General features: G+C 45.4%; 1 protein-coding gene across 1 annotated transcript in view; it reads right to left on the reverse strand.

Annotated features, from left to right (window-relative positions):
• Positions 1-218: 218 nt before the first annotated feature.
• LOC132396928 (nucleotidyltransferase MB21D2-like) overlaps positions 219-19640 on the reverse strand; it is a 55319-nt gene continuing 35897 nt past the window's right edge. Inside the window, exon 3 of the mRNA XM_059975042.1 lies at positions 219-11029. Coding sequence (XP_059831025.1) covers positions 9774-11029 — 1256 coding nt within the window. The 3' untranslated portion in view covers positions 219-9773. The remainder of the gene's footprint in view (positions 11030-19640) is intronic.

Consider the following 19640-nt stretch of genomic DNA (forward strand, 5'->3'; position numbering starts at 1 on the left):
ACAGACATTCAATTCATTTGGATCTTGTGGGGTTTTTTTGGGATTTGTATGCCAGCCTCTTCCTCCCTGAGTACACGGATAGCAGGTTAATTTGTGTACTAGCCTGTTACATTCTGCCGGTGGTTTAGTGGCATCCACACCAGACTTTGGGGCCTTGTGGTCCCGGGTTCAAACCTGGCCAGCTCCTTGCATGCTTTCTACCCATGCTGGGTTGAGTGTCGAGCTAGCAACTCGGCTTCATTAAAAAAAGACTAGCACTAAAGAAACGGCAAGGTTGTTGCCCGATGCACCACACAAGGCGCAGGGAGGAACTTTACCTTTTTTTTAAACCTGTGACATTCAAATGAAAAGTGCACTCACTGGTCCCACACAGGAAGACAACACAGAGACCCACCCACCCACTCCGCAAAGACCATTTATCAAAATATCCCAAACAAAATTGTGTTCACCTTTCCCATGCCCAACACGAAACAGACCATTTTGCTTCTAAACAGTTCAATGCATGACAAAAGATGTACCTGATATCAAATGTATTAGTGGTGCTGCTCCCTCACAGCACCGGTGACATAGTTTCACACCTGACCTGTGTGGTCTTTCCACATTCCCCCTTTCCTTGCAGATTCTTAAGACGTGATCGTCAGTAGGTTTAATGTCCATTGTAAACTGCCCCTCATGTGGGTGCATAGTAAAATCCAGTGGGAGAATGGTTAGTTAATGGGCTGAATGGCCTCTTTCCTTGCCGTATGATGCCCTAGTTCCTAAACTCTATTTACTTGCAGAAGCATCTGATTACAAGCACCAATTCAGAGAAGGATTTAAACTCACAATTTGCCAAACACATTCATTTAGGAGCGGAGATGCCACTGGCGGGGCTGGACAGACAATCGCAGACCGTATATGAACCATCAGCCAATTCTAAGTTGGCAGGGAGTGGCAGCAGCTCAGTAGTGCACTTTATATGCGCACCATGGTCGTTTGAAGGTGAGATGTACCTTCCCAGATGAAGGGCAGACATGCCCATTCATGAAGAACCAGAACTTGAGATTCGCCAACTTAGGGTTGATTGACCAACATAGCTTACTAGACAAGCTCCTAAGCATTATGAAGGACACAGTCACGTTAATGTCAAACCTTGGGACAACAGAGCCCAAGAGTTGTAATCATTCATCTGGACCGTCCCATACAGAACCATCTTAGAGACTGCAGAAGAGGTTTCAGAGGGCCCAGAGCAGTTTTACAGGAATGATCCCAAGAGTTTACTTATGAGAAGCTTTTGATAGTTCTTGTACTTTGCTAGACTCTGAAGAATGGTGTGGGGGGGGTGGGGGGGCAGAGGTAAATTTCATTGAAACCCACCAAATATTGAAAGATAAGAGTGGATGTGGAGAAAATGTTTCCAATAGTGTGACAGTCTAGCCTCAGAATAGAACAGAGATGAAGAGGAATTTCTTTACCTAGAAAGTGGCGAATGGGTGGAATTCATTGCCACAGACAACTGCGCAGGCCAAGTCATTGGGTATATTTAAAAGTGGAGGTTGATTAGTAAGTGTGTCAAAGGTTATGGGGAGAGGCAGGAGAATAGAGTTGGGAGGGTTAATAAATCAGCCATAGCCATGATGGAATGGTGGAGCAGACGCCCATGGGCCGCAGAGCCTAGTTCTGCTCCTAGGTCTAATGGTCTTAACCTGCAGACTGAAGGCACCAAAGCATCCATATTGGGAACAAGAAATCTCAAAAGTCAGAGGTGCCCACCTCAGCCTGAAGAATAAGACACAAGAGTGTAATTCCTCACTGAAGTATAACACCCAGTATTGCACCAAAGATAGTGGAGAAATTTAGCTGACAACGGCAAAGAAGAACATGTATTTCCTGAGGAGGTAATGTTCCAGTGTGACACACACTAGAACATTGTTCACTGACCATCTTGTCAAGAAGTCAGAGAAAAGTACAGCACATAAACAGGCCCTTTGATCTACCTAGTTTAGCTTGAGTCATTTAAACTACCTACTCCCATTGACCTGCACCGGGACCATAGCCCTCCATTCTCCTCCCATCCACGTACCTATCAAAACTTCTAAGCGTTGAAATTGACCGTGTGTGTACCACTTGCACTGGCAGCTCATTCCACACTCTCACAACCCTCTGAGTGAAGAAGTTTCCCCTTAAACTTTTCACCTTTCACCCTTAACCCATGACCTCTAGCTGCAGTCCCACACAACTTCAGTGGAAAAGCCTGCTTGAATTTATTCTAACTGTACCCCTATTCATTTTGTAAATCTCTAGCAAAACTCCCCTCAATCTTCTACATTCAGAGGAATAAAATTCTAAACTATCCAACCTTTCCTTGTCTTTCAAACTCGGCAACATCCTTGAAAACTTTCTCTGTACTCTTTCAACGATGTGGTACCTTTCTAACTGTTATTACACTTCCATAAACTTGATAAATATTTCCCATTGATCTTTTCAAGCCAACACTACAGCTATCCACCAACCTCTGCTCCAGGTAAGTGGAGAAAAGACCTAGGAGCTGAGATCAAACTATGGACAGGATGTTCTAGTGACCACTGGAAAGGAAGACTTGAGGGATGGGCTAAAAGGATTCTTAGCACAAGGTTTAAACCCTCAGAAGGTGGAAATGTTTAAGACCTATGCCATTCTCTGACTTAATTTTGTACGTGACATCGCAAAACTTCCTGGTTGAACTTGACAGGATGTCTTAGGGGCTTTGTAAAGGAGGTGAACTCATCGAAACCTGTCGGATGTTGAAGTGGATGTGGAGAGGATGTTTCCTACGGTGGAGGAGTCTAGGACCAGAGGACATAGCCTCCGTAGAGAGGGGCATCCTATCAGATCAGAGACGAGGAGGAATTTCTTTAGCCAGAGAGTGATAAATCTGTGGAATTTGTTGCAACAAGCGGCTGTGGAGGCGAAGTCATTGGGTATATTTAATGCAGAGATTGATAGATTCTTGATTAGTCAGGGCTTGAAGGGATATGGGGAGAAGGCATACGATTGGGGCTGAGAGGGACAATGGATCAGCCAAGATGAAGTGGCAGAGCAGACTCCATGGGTCAAATGGTCTAATTCTGCTCCTTGATCTTATGGTCTTATTAAGGAATTTTTATGCCTCCAGAAGGTTAATAGGTCAGCACCATGTGGGCTGAATAGCCTGCACTGTTCTACCAGTAAAGATAAAGCAGACAACACACTGTCTAAACAAAAGATTTATCTCAAGCTCTGTCATGGGAAGAGTTAACCAGGAGGGCAGAGGCTTCCTTGAGGAAATACAACCTCCCAGCCTGAATCTCTGGCCTCTGACCACTCAAACCAGGCCCGCTGATTTAAATTGGCTGCTGTTACTTTCAAGTTACCGACAGAACAACTCTATGACAGACACCACAGCACCTGACCTTGACACAGATAGAAAGCAAGGGCACTTTTGTTTCTGGGTTTCAGTTTGGCATTCAACACCGTTACCCCACAGACCAGGGTGAACAAACTCCTACTCTTGGTCTAAATACACCACTGTGCAACTGGGTGTTGAACTTTCTAACCAACAGGCCTCAGATAGTCAGGATGCACAACTGCTCCCCCCTCCCCCCGGGCTGTGTGCTGTACACTCTATTCACACAGCCAATCACCCAAGCAATCGCACCAGCAAGTTTGCTGATGGCACGACAATGGTGCAGCTCATCGCCAACAACGATGAGACAACCTACAGAGAGGAGGCGGAAGAACTCAAGGCCTGGTGCCAGGCAAGTGTCTTTTCCCTAATGTCAACAAAACAAAGGAGATGGTTATCAATTTCAGAACTCACTCATAACATCAACAGCTGCAATCCCCTCCTCTCGCACATCTCATGGCCCCAGAAGCTGAAGAGAGCTGGACTATGAACATCTAATATCCACCATATTCTAGAGACGTGCAGTAGAGAGCATCCTAACAAGCTGATTCACTGTAGCGGGCAGAAAGGCTCTACAACATAAAACACAAGGGATTCTGCAGATGCTGAAAATCCAGATCAACACACACACAAAATGCTGGAGGAACTCAACAAGTCAGGCAGCAGCTATGGAAATGAAAAAAAAAGTCAATGTTTTGGGCTGAGATTCTTCTTCAGGAAGGGAGAAGATGCCAGAATAAAAAGTTGGGTGGTGGGGGGGGGGGCAAGGATAGCTAGAAGGTGATAGGTGAAGCCAGGTGGGTGGGAAAGGTAAACGGCCATATATGTGCACACAAATGACACTAGTAAGAAACTGTTCAAAAGCAGCCTCCCATCCCAATTAATCCGCATAGAGTCCCAAATATATGAAGGCAATCCTGGCTACTTCCTTGATTAGCTTTTGTTCTTTCAGAGTTGGCCTAAATAAGTGGCTGGCCCGATTAACTGCAAAGGAAGGAAAAGGGAAAGATAACCTGGCTGAGGAGGAACTTTAGATTGAATATCTGCCTGATGTCCTGTCAGATGCTGATGATATAGTGGCCAATGCTACTTTCAAATCAAGTACTAGAGTTTGAAGTTAGTGAAGAACAGAGAGACTGTAACGATATCTGGAGGTGCAAGATACGGAACTGCCAGGCTTGGTGAGGCTGAAAGGAACTCCTCACCAGGCGGTAGCAGGGAGTGAAGTCTGTACTTTGAAAATATATCAGGACTTTCATACAATATATCTGGTTTTTAATAAGGTTCACCTCATCATTGGAAAATAAAAGAGAAGAGTCACACCAGTCCTTATCGATCCTCCCAGAAAGAAAGGGGCAGTTTTGAATTACTTGCTGTGCACACTTGGTGGCGGACGCAATGATTCCCACTGGTTTGGTGATGTTGAATTAATTACACAGAGCAGATTCAAGTTCTTGCTTAAAATTGGGAGTGTACAGATAGCAAAGACCAGTTTGAGATGGCACTAAGACAAAGTGACTGGTGGCAAACAAAACAAAGAATACAACTAAATACTTTATTAGTAACTCCTTTTCTCGTGAAATAAAAGGTAAACGATCAGCACAAACAACGGAGAGGCGAGTGATGGTGAGGCGTTAAAGCGTGCGGGTGAGAGGCAGAGTTGAGCAGATAATAAGTTCTTTGTACTTTGAATGGCACCTGTTTTGTTGCTTGATTTCTATTTCACTGTTCTGTGTTTCTATTTTACTGTGTCTTGTTTTATACTTTACTATGTTCTGTTTCTATTTCACTGTATTCTGCTGAGCATTGTGGGCACGCTAAGTTGGTGTTGGAAAGTGTGGCAACTCTTGCAGGCTGCCACCAGCACACCCACAGGTTCTGTAACTTGTTAATGCACTCTGAATCCAGCAGAAATGCAAGGCAGCAGGGAGGGGCTGAATGGCTCAGATGACATCTTTCCATGCAGGAGGAATTTGAAGAAATAAAACGGTAATTCCAGGACTTTGCCAGGTCGTGTCCTGGAGTTCTCTGTGAGGGGAACATGGTAATGGACCTGTACCTGGCTGCTAATGCTGAAAGAAGTACACACACACAAAATGCCGGAGGAACGTGGACGATATAAAGATCGAGAACCGAGTTAGATTGAGCAGGTTAAAAGGTCGGCACTACATTGTGGGCCAAAGGGTCTGTACGGTGCTCTGCGTTCTATGCAAACACACTGACAGCAAGCCTCAGTGACTGCATCAAGAGATATGCTTCAAACACAAGATGGCAATGAGTTTTCCCTCCCTGAGATAAGACATCTGATATTGCCCAGCAAGTGAGCAGAAGACACTGAAAACTTTATCAAGTGAGGTAGAGTTTGGTAATGCTTGGTGGGACCCCACTGCACCTGACAGACGTTCAACCCTGAAGTCGAAAGCAATGCCACATCTCACTATTTGAACACACAATCATTCAATGGGTCAATTCTGTTGTATTCACCTTTGTAAAGCACCTTAGGTACTTTAAAGGATGAATACAACTTCAACCAGTGGAGGGGTTCACAACCTGGGATCCCTTGGTTAACGGTAAGGTCCCATGGCATAAAGAAAGTTGGGAACCATTGAACTAGCGAAATGGAGATTCGTCCACTTCTACTTCCCAGGGTACCCAGAACACACACAGGTTTTACTTGGTGCAGACCACTTCTTCTCGCCCAACTTCTTCCAATAATTAGTCTAAAAGTGTCCTTCTACTCTTCATATGCCACAGTTGGCAGGAGAGTATCGCTCAGTGATTCAGAAGCTTTGAGGTTAAGCTAGTGACAATCAGAGTTCTGGACCACAGGTTCTACCAAGTAATAAACTAAATCTGGAAATTTTTTAAAAATGAAAGAATTAGACCTCAGGAACAGCAGTTTTGAAACTATCTGATTGTCACTAAAAACCTGTCTCATTTCATTTCGGGATGGATAGGTGTCAGTAATGCCCACACAACAAAGCAGAAGGTTTCCCTGCGTACATTCTCACTCCATGCCAGAATCTTCAACATTTTCAGCGATGTATACTCAGTGGCCACTTTATTAGGTGTATCTACTCTTTAGTGCATTCTGGTTGAATACTCTAGATTCTGTCATAGTTATAACTCTACAGAATTTATTGAGTATGCCCACAGGAAATTGAATCTCAATGTTGTACATGGTGACATACTGTGTATGTATCTTGATAATAAAATAAACTTTGAACTTCAATGCAAATAACTATTCAGCAACTCAATGCATAAGAGCATGCAGGCGTGGTCAGCTATTGTTCAGACCAAACATTGGAATGGAGAAGTGACCTAAGTGGAATGATTGCTGGCACCAGACGGGGTGATTTGAGAGTCTCAGTAACCGCTGATCTCCTCTGGGGTTTTCACACACAGTGGTCTACATAATTTACAGAGTTTACAAAATAAAAAATCCAGTGAGAGGCAGTTCTGTGGGTGAAAACATCTTGTTAATAACCATGTGTTGTTCACTTCAATTCTCTTGCGCATTGAGTGTTTTATATTTATTTTTTTCTTCAATTGAGTCTTTTGGGTTCCTTGCTTTGTGGCTACTTGTAAACAGGCAAACCTCAAGGCTGTGTAATTTATACATTCTTTGAAGATAAATGTATTTGAATCTTGTTATAACAGTGGTGTGCAGAGAAGAGCATCTCTGAACACTCATCCCATTGAACCTGGAAGTGGACGGGCTACAGCAGAAGACCACACCAGGTCCCACACCCGTCCTAATAAAGTGGCCACTGAGTGTGTGAAGGAATTGCCTAATCTGCCACTCTACCAACTTCACAGGGAGTGCCCTCAGTCCCTAAAGGGATCTTACAGCAAGATGCGACAGGCCAAAGACACACTTTCAGCTGCTTTCAATACACATATGGATTTCTCCATAAAGTCCTGTGAGGTGTTGATATCAGCTCCCCCAAATTCATCCCATTTACAATTCTAATGCGTACCCCTTATCCAAAATTCCCAAATCCAAAGATGTCTGAAATACAGAAATGTTTTTTGAGCACTGACGTGACACCACAATGGAGAATTCCACGGGACACTAGGAAGGTACCCGGCTAGTACGCGGGTCTCTGCACACCACAGATAGTTCTGAGATGTCATGGACAGAAATTAATGAAAAAGATAAAAACAACACATAAAGCCAAAAATGAAGATCGTGATCAGGTATTGGAAGTGTAGATTCGTCAGCTTCAGAGTGAACACATGCCGCTAATTGTACGCTGATCATGAAGCAAGTAAAGACCCAACACGGTGAACTGAAAATTGAAGGTAATTGTGAATATTCAGCAGGCCGGTTGCAGGGCATTAAAATTTTAAAGTTTTATGGTGATAAAGCATTTGCTGATGACGAAGCAGCAGGGAAATTCATTGAGGAGTTTTCCAATATTGTCACTGATGAAAATCTAACACACTGAATGGTTGCATCGGTACAAATGGATGATGAACAAGTGCAAGACAAACATTGCTTACCGGTAGCACGTAAGTTCAGAGTTGGAAATAATGGCAATGTCGTTATAGCCGTGTGGCCTGGAATGTAGCAACGACTAGGCCTCAAGCCGTGGTGCCGACTGTTTACAGCCACTGGAGGCACCGGAGCCAGTGGCTGGAGTCGGGGCTCTGCCCTCCCACGCTCACTCGGCAGAGGACACGTTATACTGTGTCAACTGCAGATTTCTGCTGCATTCATGGAGTCAGGGTCTGGACATTATACTTCTTTTGTGTGGTTGCATTTTACTTTCATCCTAAATGTGCTTGCTATCTTGCACGTGTGAGGACACAGCTTCAAGCTGCAGTGTCACCTGTTTACAGCCACCAGGAGAGAGGCGTCAGAGCCGGTGCGCTCCACTGGGGGCAGTGTGGTGTGGCTCCAGGCTGGAGTCAGGGCTGCCCCCCACTCCCCCCAGCGTTTGTTCAGCACAAGACAAGCGGTACTATGGTCGACTGCAGATTTCTGTGGCATTCATGGCTTGAGACTGGACTATTTTTTTTGGCCATGGTTGTATCTTACTGATCCCTCCATGTGCTTGCAATCCTGTATGTGCTGTGTGTGACTGTTGTTTCTGCGTGTTTCACCTTGGCCGCAGAGCAACACCGTCTCATTTGGTCGGATTCAAGTATGGTTGAATGACAATTAAATGAATTTAATTATATATTCCAAAATCCAAACTACTTCTGGCCCCAAGTAGTTTAGGTAAGGGGTACTCGACCTGTATCATCACTGACCAGCAGACACATTCATCACTTCGGATCTCAGCTACAGGTTTCTGCTTCTGACAGTCCAGCATTCCTGAACTGATTGAAGGCACAATCAACTGGCAATGTCAGCAGGAAGGATCGGAACGTGGGGAATGGGGAAACTGGGAATGACCAGGAAGAGGAAGGGAGCTACACTGGATGATATTGACCTCCCAAACCTAAAGTTCAACACAATCGGTCTCAGTTTTCCCACTGACTAAACAGCTACAGGTTTTGCACTGACCAGCCCTGCTCTGCGGGCCAGCCAGGTGAAAAATTCCGCAGTCAAAAGTAAAACAAACCACTCTCCTGTCAGACCATGTGATCTACTGGCCGCTAATTAAGCCACGTGGGCACCAAGTATCTCACAACTTTAACAACCCAGAGGCAAAACATTAAAACCAATTCAGAAACAAGTTAAAAAGAGAACTGGATTCCTGAACCAGAAGCTCAGCCCTGACAAGGATCCTTTATTAAAACAGACACTACCAAACCATTTTGATTAGGTCAATGGAATCCCAGCCACGTGCCCCATTCATTAACTGCTCGCTGTAGGACAGTTCTAATTGACAACCAGCCATAATATATAAGATATGCATCCAGTGCTATGACTATTTTGCTCCTTGGTAAAGTTGTAACATACATGTTCAGTGCCCCCACCCCCCCGGACTCTTGCCATTCTCTACTGGCCGGTCCAGGGAGGACGGACTGCGAAAGGAATTGGAGCACCGCCACATAAAAGCAACTGCGCGCCTACCATTACGAACAACCCGCGCCGACCCCCCCCACCCCCATCAGCAGCCAAAGTGTAAAGGGTCTAACTTGTCTTTTCAGTGTTCTGACTCACTAGCATTGGGTTGGATTCTGAAGATTAGTCGGGAGAGATCAAACAGCAATCAATGCTGGTTAATCTTAATAACTATCCCGTATCTTTTTTTGCAGGCAGTCCTAAATCAATACACCAGACCAATTAAAAGGAAGTAAATTAGATCCTGGAGAAGCTACAGTGCAGATAACCATTCTCAATGTCCACTGGACAACAAGCCCTCTAAAATCCCAGAGTGGGAGAGTCACCTCCGATCGTCTCCCCCCCCCCCACTCAGAAGAACTTGTCATCGATCCTGAAGTGAGGCTTGCTGACGTCGTCGGGGTTGAGGAAGACCGAGATCGACTTGCCCTGATTCTCTGTCACTAGCTGCTGCAGCTTATGGGCCAGCCCATCGTCCTGCCGGGCAGTGCCGGATTGCAGCCCGTCCGGCTGGGCGGGGACCGAGCCCGGCCGCAGCTCCTGCGCCAGTTTGCTGGCTGCCTTGGCGTGCTCGATGGCGCTGCGGAGGTGCTCGGCGGGGTCCGAGCGCACCGAGGAGAGCCGGCAGGCGAGGAGCAGGACAGTGGCATCGGACAGGTGCCCGAACATGTTGCACTGGGGTAGGAAGTAGTTGGGGCAGGACTTGTTGACCAGGCAGTGGGCCAGGTCATCGAGGAGGCCCAGGAAGAAGTACGCCGTGTTGTCGGCCTGGGAGAGGAAGCTGTGTGGCAGACGGTCGCATGCCCACAGCATCAGACTCCTCAAGTGGTAGGGGCTGATGGCCCTGGGCCGGGCGAGGAGCTTGATGATCACTGCCTTGTACGCCTGGTAGGCCTGAATCAGGTGGGCCGAGATGCACTTCTTGAGCTGCACCTCACTCCGAGAGAAAGCCAGCCGCCACTCGTTGTCCTGATCGCCCCTGTGTGAGCAGGCGGGCACCAGGTAGAAGCCGCTGATCACCTCCTCTTCGGTGATCTTGCCGTCCCAGAAGTGGTTCTCCATCAGCCAGTTCTGGGCCACAGCCGGCCAGCCCTTGAACGAGACCACCGGCACGATGTCGTAAAGGAGCCGGCTGCGGCCCACGTTCAGGATGACAGAGACTGCGGCGCCGTTCTTCTCCACCAATGCCACACCGGGCAGCCCCCGCTGTGGGTGGCTGCGGAGCTCCTCGATCACGGTCATCACGGAGCGGAAGAACCAGTCGGCCACCTTGGTGGGGGAGAAGTAGTAGCCGCTGCCGCCTTCGCCCGCCTCCGTCTCCGTGCAGCACTCCTTCCATTTGGCCATGGTGGCCTCGCCAAAGAGCCGCAGGCTGAGCCACGAGTGGCAGGGGGCCGAGTGCCGCATGTCCAGCGTCACCGGCTGGTTGCGGTCGTGGAGCTTCAGGGCCGGCACCAGCAGCGTGAAGTCCACGTCGTAATCCGTGCCTCGGGCATAGCCACCCAGCTCGTCCGGGTTCATGTCCACTACCCCCTCACGGACACCCCCCGAGAGCAGCAGGTACTCGTTCGACACGGGCAGCCTGTGGTCTAGTTTCTGCACCAGTCCTGCGGGAAGGAAGGAGGAACATAGTCAGGGTCAGGCTGCTCAGCATGCAAGCCAAGGTCAAATTCATTTGCACACGCACCGGGAAAAACTGCAGACATCACCACCTTGGAGACACAATGTTCACATGAAAAGCATAAGGACAAACTATGCAGGGAAAAAAATAGAATGAGAGGCGGCTAGGTAGCATAGTGTAACAGCTCCAGTGACCCAGATTCAAATGCCGCCACCGTCTCTAAGGAGTCTGTACACTCATCCCATGACTGTTTGGGTTTCCTCCACTTTCGAAAGGTGCAATGGTTAGTAGGTTAATATGGGTGTAGTCGGACATAATCACCATGCTGTATCTCTAAATAAAATTTAACAAAAAAATTAGATTTACTTTGAACTTGGGAGTTAAATTAAACCAAATCTCTTCTGTCTGGTCATATGGGTGCAATTAGGCAGAGCAGGCTTGTCAGGCTGGAAGGGCGTGTTACCACGTTGTCTCCCCAAATAAAATTAAAACACATCACGAGACCAAAACAAAGACCATTGTTGTGCAAAGAGGTCACAGTGTTGCCATACTGAGGTGGGGGATTAGGGTTGTGCAGGTTACTTCAAGAAATGAATGGTTGAAGGTAAGGAGCTGTTCTTGAAGCTGGTGTGGTGGGGCTCCAGGCCACTCTACTTTCTGCCCAATGGCCTTGATTCAGAGGATTTAGCTCAAAACGTGTTATCGGGTTTGGGAATGACACAACAATGGCCAGCCTCAGCAACAGTGATTAGTCAAGGTATCGAGAAGCTGGTTGACTGGTGTGAGAACAACCACCCAAATCTGAATGTGAGAAGACCAAGGAAATGATTGTGGACTTCAGCAATGTGCAGATGAACCATCCCCCTCTGCACACATATGGATCCTCCGTAAAGAGTTGAGTCCACCAAGTTCCTGGGAGTTCACAGCACAGATGACCTCACCCAGCCTCTTAATATCATCTCCCTGAACAAGAAGCACAGCAGTGTCTCCACTTCCCAACAAGATTGAGGAAAGCGAGGCTCCCCCCAACTCCCATCTTGACTGCATGTTTTAGGAGCTCACTTGAGAGCGTCCTGACGAGCTGCCTCTCCATCTGGTACAGGCGCAGCTGACCACCAGACCTGAAGCCCCTACAAAGGACTATGAGAATGGTTGAGAGGATCATAAGGTCTCCCTAGCATACATCAGGCATGCTGCATACACAAGGAATTTAATATTATCAAGGATCCCACCCATCCATCCAGCATCCTCTGACTTTCTACCACCCACCAGGAGACTCTGATGCATAAAGAAAAGAACGGTCGGGATGAGAAACAATTTCTTCCCTCAGGCCATTAGGCTCCTGAACTCCCTGCCGCACCATATTTGAAGTGTCATTGGTTAATCTTTTCTGTCTCTACCTTACAATATTTAATTTATGCACTTTAGTTTGTTATTCAGGCATAATTCATCTGTAGATTCCATCCTTAGTTTCATAACTTATTGTGTGTTATGTGTGTACAGTGATTTACACCCTGGTCCAAAGAAACTTCCTGCTTGACGGTATACAGTGGCATGCAAAAGTTTGGACACCTCTGGTCAAAATTTCTGTTACTGTGAATAGCTAAGCGAGTAAAAGATGACCTGATTTCCAAAAGGCACCAAAAGTTAAAGATGACCCATTTCTTTAATATTTTTAGCAAGATTACTTCCTTATTTCCATCTTTTACAGTTTCAAAGTAACAAAAAAGAAGAAGGGCTTGAAGCAAAAGTTTGGGCGCCCTGCATGGTCGGTACTTAGTAACACCCCCTTTGGCAAGTATCACAGCTTGTAAACACTTTCTGTAGTCAGCTAAGAGTCTTTCAATTCTTGTTTGGGGGATTTTCACCCATTCTTCCTTGCAAAAGGCTTTTAGTTCTGTGAGATTCTAGGGCTGTCTTGCATGCACTGCTCCTTTGAGTTCTATCCACAGATTTTCAATGATGTTTAGGTCAGGGGACAGTGAGGGCTGTGGCAAAACCTTCAGCTTGTGCCTTATGAGGTAGTCCATTGTGGATTTTGAGGTGTGTTTAGGATCATTATCCTGTTGTAGAAGCCATCCTCTTTTCATAGTCAGTTTTTTTTTTACAGATGGTGTGATGTTTGCTTCCAGAATTTGCTGGTATTTAATTGAATTAATTCTTCCCTCTACCAGTGAAATGTTCCCTGTGCCACTGGCTGAAACATTGATCCGCCCCTGTGCTTAACCGTTGGAGAGGTGTTCTTTTCATGAAACTCTGCACCCTTTTTTCTCCAAACATACCTTTGCTCATTGCGGCCAGAAGTTCTATTTTAACTTCATCAGTCCACAGGACTGCCCAAAATGCTTCAGGCATGTTTAGATGTTCCTTTGCAAATTTCTGACACTGAATTTTGTGGTGAGGACGCAGGAAAGGTTTTCTTCTGATGACTCTTCCATGAAGGTCATATTTGTGCAGGTGTCACTGCACAGTAGAACAGTGCACCACTGCTCCAGAGTCTGCTAAACCTTCCTGAAGGTCTTTTGCAATCAAACGGGGGTTTTGATTTGCCTTTCTAGCAATCCTACAAGCAGTTCTCTCGGAAAGTTCTCTTGGTCTTCCAGACCTCAACTTGACCTCCACCGTTCCTGTTAACTGCCATTTCTTAATTACATTACGAACTAAGGAAATGGCTACCTGAATACGCTTTATGTTCTTATAGCCTTCTCCTGCTTTGTGGGCATCAATTATTTTAATTTTCAGAATGCTAGGCAGCTGCTGATTGTTGGGACAAGGTTTGAGGAATCAGTGTATTTATAAAGCTTTGAAATTTGCATCATTTGGCCTTTCCTAACAATGACTGCGAACAAGCCATAGCCCTAACAAGCTAATTCAGGTCTGAGACCTTGGTAAAAGTTATCTGAGAGCTCAAGTCTCTCGGGGTGCCCTTTCATGGTGCCCTTTCATTTTTGCATGGTGCTCCTTTCATTTCTTTCACTCTAAAATTGTACCGTACAAAAATAATACACTAATCTTGCTTAAAATGTTGAAAAGAATGTTGCAACTTTGACTTTATGACTTTTGGAGATCAGTTCGTCAGTAGTTGTTCTTGAACCTAGTGCTGTGGGATTTTAGGCTGCTCTACCTTCTGCCCAGTGGCCTGGAGAAGATGGCAGGGTCCTGGGATCTTTAATGACAGATCAACACACATAAAATGCTGAAGGAGCTCAGCAGGTCAGGCAACATCTATAGGGAGATAACCAAATTGTAAGGTACAGAAAAGATTAACCAATGGCACTTCAAATACGATGCGACAGGGGGTTCAGAAGCCTAATGGCCTGAGGGATAAACAGTTCCCCTTTCTTTTCAGTCCTTTAGAAAGGTGCCAGCCCAAAATGTCAACTGTCTATTCCTCTCCGTAGATGCTACTTGGCCTGCTGAGTTCCTCCAACATTTTGTACATGTTGCTTTAGATTTCCAGCATCTGCAGAATCTCGTGTTTCATGACAGATGTTGCCTTCTTGAGGAAAAGCCTTACCAAGGGTGGGAAGTGACATGCCCATGATGCATTCAGACATTTTGGTGTACGTGGAACAATAAATAAGATGCCGGAGGAACTCAAGTTTGTCAGGTAGTGTCGGTGGAGGGAAGTGGACAGTTGACATTTTGGGCTAAGAAGCGTCTCAACCTGAAACATTGTCCTTCTCCCTCCACAGATACCGCCTGAGCCACTGAGTTCCCTCAGCACTTTGTAAGATGCTCCAGATTCCGGCATCTACAATTTGTGTCTCTCTTGATTTTAACTGCATTTTACACAAATGTGTTTTGCTCAGGGTTTTTCTTCAGAATCAGGATCAGGATTAATATCACTGGTATATGTTGTGGAATTTATTGTTATGCGGCTGGAGTACATTTCAATACACAATAATAATAAAATAAAAATTATAGGAAGTATATAAACATTTAAAAAGTTAAATAGTGAAAAAAATGTAGTGAGGTAGTGTTCATGGGTTCAATGTCCATTCAGAAAGCCAAGTGGCAGAGGGGAAGAAGCTGTTCCTGAATCATCAAGAGTGCACCTTCAAGCTCCTGTACCTACTTCCTGATATTAACAATGAGAACAAGGCATGTCCTGGGAGACGGAGGTCCTTTTTGAAGATGTCCTGGATACTATGGAGGCTAGTACCTATGCTGGAACTGACTGCATTTACAATTCTCTGCAGCTATTCCTGAAAGTTATTATTAGCTATTATTCAGCCTTGCATAATTAATGTACAATTTATTTACATTAATCCTTCAAAAAGTAGTGGATAGACCCCAGTACATCACGGGTAAAGCCCTCCCTACCATTGAGCGCATCTACATGAAACGCTGTTGTAGGAAAGCAGCGTCCATCATCAGAGACCCCCACCACCCAGGCTGTGCCCTCTTCTCACTGCTGCCATCAGGAAGGTGGTACAGGAGCTTCAGGACTCACACCGCCAGATTCAGGAACAGTTACTACCCCTTAACCCGAAACATTGAACAATAGGGAATAACAACACTCATTTACCCCATCATTGAAATGTTCCCACAACCATGGACTCATTTCCAAGCACCCTTCATCACATGTTCTCTATATTGCATTTTTTTTGTTATTTACATAGTTTCTTCTCTTTTGCACACTGGTTGACTGCCCAAATTGGTATCATTAATTCTGTTATGGTTACTATTCTATACGCTTATTGAGTATGCCCACAAGAAAATGAATCTCAGGGTTGTATATGGTGACATATATGTACTTTATTTACTTTGAACTTTGATGTCCTGTGCTTGTTTCCATTCTTTAGCTCTGATAAGTCTGTGGGAGAAACTCAGCAAGTCAAGCAGCATCTATGGGGTGGGGGTGGGGAGGAATTGTTGACAGTTTGGGTCAGATGTGACAAATAAAGCTAATACTTTCCTTTTCACCATTTTGTTCTAAAGAGCTCCAGGGAGATGTATGCCCAGGACCATCTAAATAGCAAGCTCTGAGCTCCTACATCTGCACTCTCTCAGAATTTGTAATGAAATTCTGCGGCATTATTCCTCATTCTTGAAATCCCAATGAACTAGGCAGGTCAGTTCGTCCAGGAGCCACCAAACAACCTTCAAACCCTGGCCTTTTGCAGCCAAAAACTAATTTCAACACAAAACCACCTCCAATCAGATCATCAGCATTATCATCGTCATGCACCTTGTCGTATGAGATGGGCGATCAAGGTTTTTGACCATGATTGTTCTTGGCAAATTCTACAGAAGTGGTTTGCCATTGGGCAGTGTCTTTACAAGATGGGCGATCCCAGCCATAATCAGTACACTTCCGAGATTGTCTGACTGGCATCAGTGAGAGTAAGCGTTCAGCACGGACTAGAAGGGCCAAGATGGCCTGTTTCCATGCTGTAATTGTTATATGGTTTATATGGTCGCATAACCACCTGCTCCCATGGCTTCACGTGACCCTGATTCGGGGTGGGGGGAGATGCAGTATCTCCCCAGATGCAGAACAAAGGGATATCTCTTTAAAACAAATGAGGAGGAATTTCTTCAGCCAGGTGGTGTTAAAGTGTGTGGAATTTGTTGCTATAGAGACATTGAGGCTAAATCATTGGTCTATTTAACAAAGAGGTTGATAGACTGGTAAAGGGGTTAATTGCTGCAGAAAGGTGGTGAGAGAATGGGGTTCAAAAGGAACCAACAATGACTGAGTGGTGGACCAGACTCAATGGGCTTAATGACCTATTTCTGCTCCTATAAGCTATTACTGAGGAAAGGTGCTTGGAGTCGCCTGGACCAGATGGACTACACCCCAGGGTTCTGAAGAAGGGCGAGATTGTGGAGGCTTTAGAAATGAACTTTCAAGAATTACTAGGTTCTGAAATGGTTCCAGAGGACTGGAAAATTTCAAATTTCACACTACTCTTCAAGAAGGGAGGGAGGCAGAAGGAAGGAAATTATGGGCCAGTTAGACTGACTTCAGTGGTTGGAGTCCATTATTAAGGTTGAGGCTTCAGGGTACCTGGAGACACACGATAAAGCAGAATAAACTCAGCATGGGTTCCTTCAGGGTAAACCCTGCCTGACAAATCTTGGAATTCTGGGAGGAAATAATAAGCAGGATAGACAAAGATGAATCGGTGATGTTGTGTACTTGGATTTTCAGAAAACCTTTGACAAGGTGCCACACGAGGCTGCTTAACAAGTTATGAACCCCTGGTATTACAGGAAAGATACTAGCATGGAAAGATGATTGGCTGACTGGCAGGAGGCAGAGTGGGAATAAAAGGAGCCTTTTCTGGCTGGCTGCCGGTCACTAATGGTGTTCTTCGGGGTTGGTATTGGGACTATTTTTTTCATGTTATAGGTCAATGAATTGATGGCTTTGTGGCCAACTTTGCAAATAATTCGAAGATAGTGGAGCAGGTTGTGTTGAGGAAGCAGGAAGTCTGCAGAATTGGGAGTATGGGCAAAGAAGTGGCAGATGGAATACAGTGTAGGAAAGTGTATGGTCATGCACTTTGGTAGAAGGAATAAAGGAATAGATTATTTTATAAATGGAGAGGAAATTCAGAAATCAGAGGGGTAAAGTGTCTTGAGAGTCCTCATGCACTTAACTTTCAGGTTGAGTTGGTGGTAAGGAAGGCAAATGCAATGTTAACATTCACTTCAAGAGGACTAGAACATAAAAGCAAGTATGTGATGCAAGGATTCGTCAGACCAAACTTGGCAGTATTGTGAACAGTTTTAGCCTCTTGTTTCAGAAAAGATGTACTGACGTTGGAGAGGGTCCACAGGAAGTTCACAAGAATGAGGAGTATGAGGAGTAGTTGATGGCTCTGGGCCTGTAATCACTGGAATTCAAAAGGATGGGAGGGGCAGGGGTGTTGGTGGAATCTCATTGAAACCTTTCGAATGTTGAAAGGCCTAGATAGAGTGGATATGGAAAGGATGTTTCCCATAATGGGGGAGTCTAGGTCCAGAGGACAGCCCCAGAATAGAGCAATATTTCCCAAACTGGAGTCCATGGCGTTACAAAAGGTTGGAAACCTTAGAAGGATGTACATTTGGAACAGAGATGAGGAGGAATTTCTTTAGCCAGAGGGTAGTAAATCTGGGGAATTCATTGCCACAGATGACTCTGAAGGCCAAGACACTGGATATATTTAAAGTGCAAATAATGGTTCTTGATTAGTAGAAGTGGCAAAGGGTATGGGGAGATGGGAGGAGAATAGGGTTGAGTGGGATAGGAAATCTGTTGTGATGGAATGGTGGATCAGACTCAATGGGCTGAATGGCCTAATTTGCTCGTGTCTTTAGTCTTGCATATCTTTTAACTATTTGCTGGTTGACCCTCTTTCAGCTGAGTGACTGGTCTACCCTCACCTCATGCCAAACACCATGGGACACTTTATCCCAAGATGTTGCTGGGTCTCGAGGACCTGAAGTGCAAGGAAAGATTGAAAAGATTAGGACTTTATTCATTAGAATATAGAAGACAAAGGAGATTTGACAGAGGCATACAAAATTATGAGACTATCAGATAGGGTAAGTGCAAGCAGGCTTTCCCACTGAGGTTGGGTGGGACAACAACCAGAGGTCATGGGTTAAGGGTGAAAGGTGAAAGGTTTAAGGGGAACATGAGGGGAAACTTCTTCACTCGGGGTGGTGAGAGTGTGGAATGAACTACCAGCACAAGTGGGTGCATGTGAGTTCAATTTCAACATTAAAGAGAAGTTTGGATAGGCAGATGGATGGGAGAGGTATGGAGGGCTGTGGTCCCGGTGCAGGTCGAAGGGAGTGTGCAGTTTAAATGGTTTTGGCATGGACTAGATGGGCCAAGGACCTGCTTCTGTGCTGTACTTTTCTATGACCCTATGACAGTAGTGGTACAATGTACTGTTTATTCTGTTTCCCTGTAAACGAGACCTTGGAAGAGTGGACAAGCCAGCCTGTGAGAATGGGATGGCATTAACATTCAGAGGGTGGATTCAGGACTCTACAGTGTGTAATTTGAACAGGCACTCTGCCACCCTCAAAACAAAAAATTCCAGCAGGCCTGCACAACCTTGGAATTTCCCAAAGCACATTACAAGCAATTAAATCCTTTGGAAGGGCGGCCACTGTGGTAATGCAGGAAACTCAGCAGCCAGCACCACACACCAAGCTACCCACAAATAGCACTGCAGTAACATCCACAGGAACCATCGATGGAAATGCTGATTCAAAGATAGTTACTGACTTTCACAATCTCTGGATGTGCCAAGATGATTTATAATTGATGAGGACATAAGAGTTTCACAGCAGGGAAACAAATCTTATGGCCCAACCAGCCTATGACGACCAAGTTGCTTACCTCAGCTAGTTCCATGCACTTGGATTTGACCCATATCCTTCTCACCCTTCCCTTCTATGTACCTGTATAAATGTCTCTAAAACATCAAAATTGTACTTACCGTACCATGGCAACTCTGTTTGATAAAGTTGATTCTTAGCTCCCCTTTCCTCTAAGATGACCACAACCTTGTCATGGTATAGAGGCCCACGAGCCTCAATGACCTGGAGAGCTACACTGGCTAAAGTCAAGGCTTTATGCTTTGGCT

Source organism: Hypanus sabinus, chromosome 7, assembly GCF_030144855.1.
Source record: "Hypanus sabinus isolate sHypSab1 chromosome 7, sHypSab1.hap1, whole genome shotgun sequence".
Lineage (NCBI taxonomy): Eukaryota > Metazoa > Chordata > Chondrichthyes > Myliobatiformes > Dasyatidae > Hypanus > Hypanus sabinus.